Raw genomic sequence first — 7,069 nt, 5'->3', positions numbered from 1 at the left:
GGCTAAACAAATGTGGTTTCATGTTACAATTTGGAGTCATTCTAGAAAGAAAAAGGGTAATTTAGATTTATTTAATTTTTTTTTTGGTTACAAAGTCAATCAAATTGATTAACTTTGTATAGAGTTAAAATGACAGATAAAATATAAAGTTTTACTGAAACAAACATTTGAAATGTATTTAGGAGGTTTTAGAGATTATGCAAATGAAATTTGAGATTTTGGGGATGAAGAAAAGTATTTTTAATCTTAACATGAAAATTACTTTAAAAAACTAATAACAAAAAGACTTGATATATTCAGACAAAGCTTTGGTAAAAATATTTTATTAAAAACCTGATTTTTTGTGCACAAAAAACTTGTAATGTTTCCCAAAAGTCTACCAAATTTTGTGAAGATACACATACTGTATTAAAAGTTATAGTATAAATACTTAATGAGTGCAAATGTGTATACAAACTTGGTATTTTATACTGAGCCTGCTGATATACAAAATATTCCTTCACTGTCTAGATCTAACTTAAAACAACTATTCAAAGTAATGTCAGCAGCTTCATTCTATAAATATTGTAATTTTCTGCAATAAAATATTGACCAATTACTACAGTGAAACATAACTTACTTTCTTCTTGTCAGTAAGGTTTCCTGAGTCTGACTTCAATATGAAATAGAAAAGAGAACCATCACCCAAAGCACACAACAAATAATGAATACCTTCAAATGTTGTAGCCAAGATTGACCTTGGTATAATTTCTGGAAAAAGAAAAAAACAAAATTCTACAAAGCTCTGACATTTATTATCAAAAATCATCATAAATCAATGTTTTCATACAGAGACACGAGTAATACAAACTAATCATCAGTAAGACACAAAATAAGATAGCCAATTACATTCAAATCATAATAAGACTTTTAAAAGTACACCATAACGAATGTCTACCTCCTCCTAACATTTCTTTATGCATCTCTTCCAAGGCTGGTAAACGTAGTATCCTCACAGAAATATCAGTCCATTGTCCTACTGCACACAGATGTGTTTCATCTTTCCCTTCTTCCAGAGGGTTTATATCAATACAGGCTACCTCATATTCCATTACAGTAGAGCTTTAAGGAAAACAAAAATACAGTATGAGTTTTTGTATAAATACTAAATATACAGAAACAATTAATATAAAACATTATCAGTTAGGGTTGTGACGTTTTCCCAATATGACCCAACTAGCAACCATAAAGGACGAACATGTTCAGTGATGGGGATTTGAACCTGCAACTCTCATATCGTGAGTTGAGCATGCAGTTAGGACTGTGACTGATCTGTTTCAACTTCTCACTACACAAAGGTACACAACTAGTTCTTTGGAACTTGAACAAGGGAGTTACAGATTGGAATGGTGAAATATAACTTTGAAAGGAAAAGAAGTGCATACCAAAGACAAGGCTGTACAGAAGTAAAAAGTTTGGAAATGAACTATTCTAAATTATGATTAATTCTCATTTTAGATACATGTTTCTAATCATAAGTTGTGGTGCCATAAAAAGATGAAAAACTTGTTCTAAAGTCCCATTTCTTTACAAACACTTCATAATTAACAATTTATTTAGTGGTCCTATAAAAATCATTCTCTAGTAGGAGATAACAAAGTTAAAAATATTTTCATAAAAAGCTTTTAATACTGTATCACTGTAAAAAATTTTAACTATATTAATACACATTTTTTAATACAATTTTCATTGATCAATAGACATATTAGGTCGTCAAGACATTAATATCACTTTTTTTTGGATGAAAAAACCTGAACAACTTATATATCCAAACAAAACATTTATTAAATAAAATAGTATCCATTCTTATCAATTCCATCTTACAATCAGGTTGTTAATTTTGTTAATGCCCTGATTAAAGAAATCACTTGGCTTTGAAGCAAAAAACATGTCAATGTCCTTTTTAACACCTTCCATATTTACATACGTTTTCCTATTAAGATGTTGTTGCAGTGAACGAAAGAGATGGTAATCTGATGGTGTCAAATCTGGAGAATATGGTGGGTTGGGGAGAACTTCCCAACCAAACCCCATAACCTTGTGTTGCGTCAAACATGGCATATGTGGACGTGCATTGTCGTGGAGAAGAAGACCTTTCCGATTGATGAGTGAAGGGCGTTTCTGATGAAGGGCTTGATTTAAACGTTCCAGTTGCTGACTATAGATCTCTGCATTGACAGTTCATTGTGGATTGAGGAGTTCGAAATGAATTACTCCTTTGACATCCCACCAAATGCAAAGCATCACTTTCTGCGGATGGAGTCCAGGTTTTGAGGTCGAAAGTGGTTTTTGTCTAGGACTGAGCCATTATTTTGGCATTTAATATTCGCAAAGAGAGTCCATTTTTCATCACCGGTGACAATTCTGTCCAAAAATGGTTTATGTGCATTATGCGCCAGAAGAGACGAAGCAACGTTGGAAACAATGATCATTAGAGAGTTCGTGAGGCACCCAAACACCTTTTTTATGGAGTTTCCCATATTCCTTAGATATTTACATATTGTTTCATGAGAGACATGCAATTTCAGGGCCATTTCACGAGTTTGTTGCCTTGGGTTAGACTCAACAAGCGTCTTGAGAGCATCAATATGAATTCCAACATGTTGGCTCCTGCCATCACAGTTTCTAAGGCTAAAGTCACCTGAACGAAATTTGCTTAACCATCGGTGACAATTATGAACATTCAAAACATTTCCATAAACTTCTTTGATATTCTTTGTGGCTATAGAGACATTGTTTCCCTTCTTGTATTCAAACAGCATTACATTTCGAATGTGTGTCTCGTCATGTGCCATCACTACAAGGGATTAGAACTTACTAAACTTTACACATTATATAGGCTACACTAACATGATGTTTAGGCAATTCGTTTAACTATTTATGTGGTGTACGTTTTTTTTTTGGGGTGGGTGGGTAATGAAAGTGTTCCAAAACATGACATTAATTTCTTGGTGACCTAATACTTTTACAGGACCCTAGCAAGCATGTGTATCACAATATGGTAATCAAAAGAAGCATAATACTAACATAGAAAGCTTTCATGAACTTATGACATGTAAAGTGCTGGTTTTTTACATAGGCAGTTGAGTCATAGATCTATTATTATTCAACCTTGAGTTGCAAACATTAGTTTTTGTCCAAATCAGACATTAAAAGAGAAAAGGAAAAATTCCAAAGATGGCATTAAATATTATACCAGCTAAACATATTTAAAAAACCAACAGATAAAAATTCAGTAGCTTTGGAAAAGGGAGCACATAGTTCAGAACATGATAAAAGTGTGCAGCTAAAAACATCTTTTAAAATGTCATTTAACATTGTGAGTATTTTACATTAGGAATTGTGAATTAGAACTGTAAAATTTTGTTGCACCTTCAACTTGTAGTTACGTTGACAGTTGTATCCAATAAAGTATTGAAATAAATTAATAATTTTTAATAAGTTCTGATTACTTACTTTAATGAGATTTGATACTTCTGAAACATCAGGATTTTATGAAAATAACATAGGAAGGATGTATATCAAAACTCAGACCTTTGTACAGTTTATAATTTAGCTTGTAATTAAAAGCAATGTTTAGAGTGGATATATTTGTTGAATTCCGTGCTAAGCTACATGAGGGTTATTTGCACTTGCCATTCCTAATTTAAGTGATAGTCTAAAGGGAAGTCAGCTAATCAATAACACCCAAAGTCAACTCTTGACAAATGAAATAGAAAGAATTGGCCTTCACTCTTATAATGCATCCATGGATAAGTAATTCTTTTGGCTCTAACAGGACATAAACTATGGAATATCAACTCTACAGTCTAGCATACTAACCACTGGGCCATATTCAGCTCATTCAGAATTGGCATGTTAATTTTCCAAAAAAGCTTATATACTTACTGAGCATTTTAAAAGTTGGTGGAAATGACTGAATAAAAAAAAACTGCTCCTGATTCGAGAACTTATTTTTGAAGTACCTTATAAACACTATTTAGTTATCAAGCATTTCTACTAGACACTGGTAAAACAGACTCAGAAAATATTTACACTTTTGTATGTGACAGTCTAACACAAAATGATATATTTAACTATCTTTGAAGTTCAAAATTATTAACAATTCACTACTTACTAACCTACCTAACTTGTTTCACTTTTCCGTCATAAATTTCTAAATAATAAAGATTTTCTCTTGCAGCACAAACAATCTGACTGTTATTACATGCAACAACGCTGATATTCTTATCTGCTGGAGGTCTCCATTCATTGAGTAATTTTCTAGTCTTGCTGCTTACTAATCGAACAGATGCTGCAGTCACCTGTATTACACAATGAAGCATTTGCACTTGCAGTTGGATAATGAACAAAAATATTAACATTTATGAAGACGAATCAGAAAAACACCAGAGGCCTCTATAAATAAAAGTATATGGGTTACACTAACAAAATATCGTTTTTTTTTAAAACAAAATATAATCTCTGTGGACTCTTCTTCACCAAAATGTGTATAAATTTCATTGAAAAGAAAGAAAAATATTGTCTTTCTTAACTAATACTTTATTTTTCATTATTAAACTTAGTGAAATAATTTTCAAACTACAATGGATAAATCTTAGATTCTACTGATAAGTAGATACTTACAAAACTATGCTACCATGAGCTACAGATTAGTGATGGTAAGTACCCTGAGCTACAGACCAGTGAAGGTAAATAGCTGTTCTATCAGCCCTCAATTTTTATTAAATCTTTACACTTAATCAGCAACAGAGCTGCATAAAAAAATATTTAAAATCTTAATATTAAAATATGTTTGTTATAAATATTTCTATTTCACAGTAAAATGCATATTAAAGAGGATATTAATTCTTAAAGTACAGAAGTTATATACAAAATGCAAACAACATTAGTCAAAAGAATTTGATATATATATTCTTTCTAATATATGAACACAACACTATTTTCATAACTTGTTAATAAAAACATAATAAACAATGCATGAACAGTATATATATCTTACTCAAATATCAGAAACGAAGCATGAACAAAATATCTTAATCATATGCTACTGTTTTAAAATTGTATAGCTGATAGTAGTAGCTTGGTAGAAAGAAAAAAAGTACTCTCAGAGCATGATCTGTTAATCAATGTCACACCCTGCTGGTAACTGTTGTGATGTAAAAATTATATTTCTTTAAACAATTTTGAGATTTCTCAACAAACCTGTATGATTTGTTGTCCTTTAACATTTCCACATACAAATGTCTGTTGACTAGTATCAAAACCTGGAAGTTCAGTTTCTTCCACTTCTTCTCCATTCAGCATCAATATCCTAGAAATAATAAATCAATCAAAATGTGTCCTTACTCAGACACACCATCTCACTAGAATCATGTGGGATTCTTATAACTTACCACTTAGCACAAAAACAAGATTTTAATTTCATCTTAACCAAGAATGCACAAGCACAACTCAAAACCAAAAGTAAATTTGCTCTTTTTTTTTTTAATCACCACCATAAAGAAGACTATGATTTAGGCCTACATTTGGATTTTTTTTACCTCAAACTGTTTTTTCTTGCTTTTTCTCAGTGAAAATCTCATAATAGGGATACATTTATTGTAAATCAACCAACTCTACTGTTTCCAGACAGTCATGCTTTACAACATTATACATATTGTGTTGCTTGTGCATTTCTTCCTTACATTATATTTCTCTTCTCTCATTCAGGTTAGTCTGTGTTACAAGTTCAATTTGTAAGTTTAGAAACATCATACTGGTTCATATATGATGAAGACCATTTTTCAACACATCAAAATCTAGGACAAGCACCTAGAGCTAAAACAGGCCTTCCTAGACCTGTTATGAGAAAATTAATAACATATGGAAAATACTGCCCCAGTGAAAGTATAACTATTGACTAGGGTTGTAATACGAACTCTTGTTATAAAAAGGACAATTGATTCATTTTCTCTTTAGTATGTACTTGCAAAAAATAAAATAAAAATATTTAAAATACTAATGTTAGTATAACAGCTTACCTTGTCTGTCCTACAAAAGAGAGAACCAAAACATTGTCATACTGCGTGGCTGTATCTACTTTCAAAGGCCAAATTCCTTTAATACCTGGCAGATCAATACTAGCATGTTCATGAATTCCTATTCCATTTCTGATAATACGTAGAGATCCTTCTTTATATGCACCAGAGCATGTCACTAGCTGTGCCAAATATAGCAAAGCATAAATTTATATCACATCAAGAAACTCAATCAATATTGCTGTCAGTAGTAACAGAAAATTACATATAATATAGAATCTAAATAAGAATTTTTTTTTAAATAATAAGAAAAAATATCTTTCACCTTCAATAATTTTTTTTTAAGAGCTAAAATTAACAACAGTCCTGACACTGTCATCAGCTGATTTTGAAGACATTCAGTCTAATGACATTGAAGATAATGCTTTATTGTCCTTCACATCTAATATATACAGCTAAGTTTGTGTCTGTTTGTTCATACATTTCAGCCCCTATAATATTAGGCCTATAAAGATATGGAATCAGTGTATAAAGGTTTAATGTCTCACATCACATTTTTAGTGTCAATGAAAACTTTGTAATCTAATTTTTTCCCACAGAAGATGTACTGGAATTTTGGTTCGATTTAAGTGGAAATGATGTCAGAAAAATTTGTGTATTTTATAGAGAGGTGTTCCATTGTGGTGTAAGAATAAACATCCATCAAACAATGTCATGTCTACTGACAAACATGACTACCTTTTTTTTTATAGAATAGACAAGTTGAACCCATGTAATTCTGAAAAAAATAAATTGGTTTTTATTCATTTTATTTTGGGAGGGGAGTTAGGTATGATAAAATGTCAAGAAGATAGAAAAACAATTCTGATTGGCAATCACAAGCAGCAAAACATATGCAACAAATGTGACAAAGTGAGGCTCCACACGAAAGGGTAAACATCGGCCCTCTGTTTAGGTAATACCCTGGCAACGTTGGATAAGGACAACTAGTATATATATATATATATATA

At 31.4% G+C, this 7,069-nt stretch overlaps 1 protein-coding gene across 1 annotated transcript in view; it reads right to left on the bottom strand.

Moving 5' to 3' along the window:
- Positions 1-7,069, bottom strand: part of LOC106462025 (DNA damage-binding protein 1-like) — a 49,262-nt gene that overhangs the window by 27,805 nt on the left and 14,388 nt on the right. The window contains exons 9-13 of the mRNA XM_013921896.2: positions 6,063-6,241; positions 5,245-5,353; positions 4,165-4,343; positions 938-1,101; positions 620-750 (exon numbers count right to left, since the gene is read on the bottom strand). Of these exons, the coding sequence (XP_013777350.1) occupies positions 620-750; positions 938-1,101; positions 4,165-4,343; positions 5,245-5,353; positions 6,063-6,241 (762 nt within the window). The remainder of the gene's footprint in view (positions 1-619; positions 751-937; positions 1,102-4,164; positions 4,344-5,244; positions 5,354-6,062; positions 6,242-7,069) is intronic.

The sequence above is a fragment of the Limulus polyphemus genome, unplaced genomic scaffold, assembly GCF_000517525.1.
Source record: "Limulus polyphemus unplaced genomic scaffold, Limulus_polyphemus-2.1.2 Scaffold1076, whole genome shotgun sequence".
NCBI lineage: Eukaryota > Metazoa > Arthropoda > Merostomata > Xiphosura > Limulidae > Limulus > Limulus polyphemus.
This window is presented reverse-complemented; position numbering and strand designations above follow the sequence as displayed.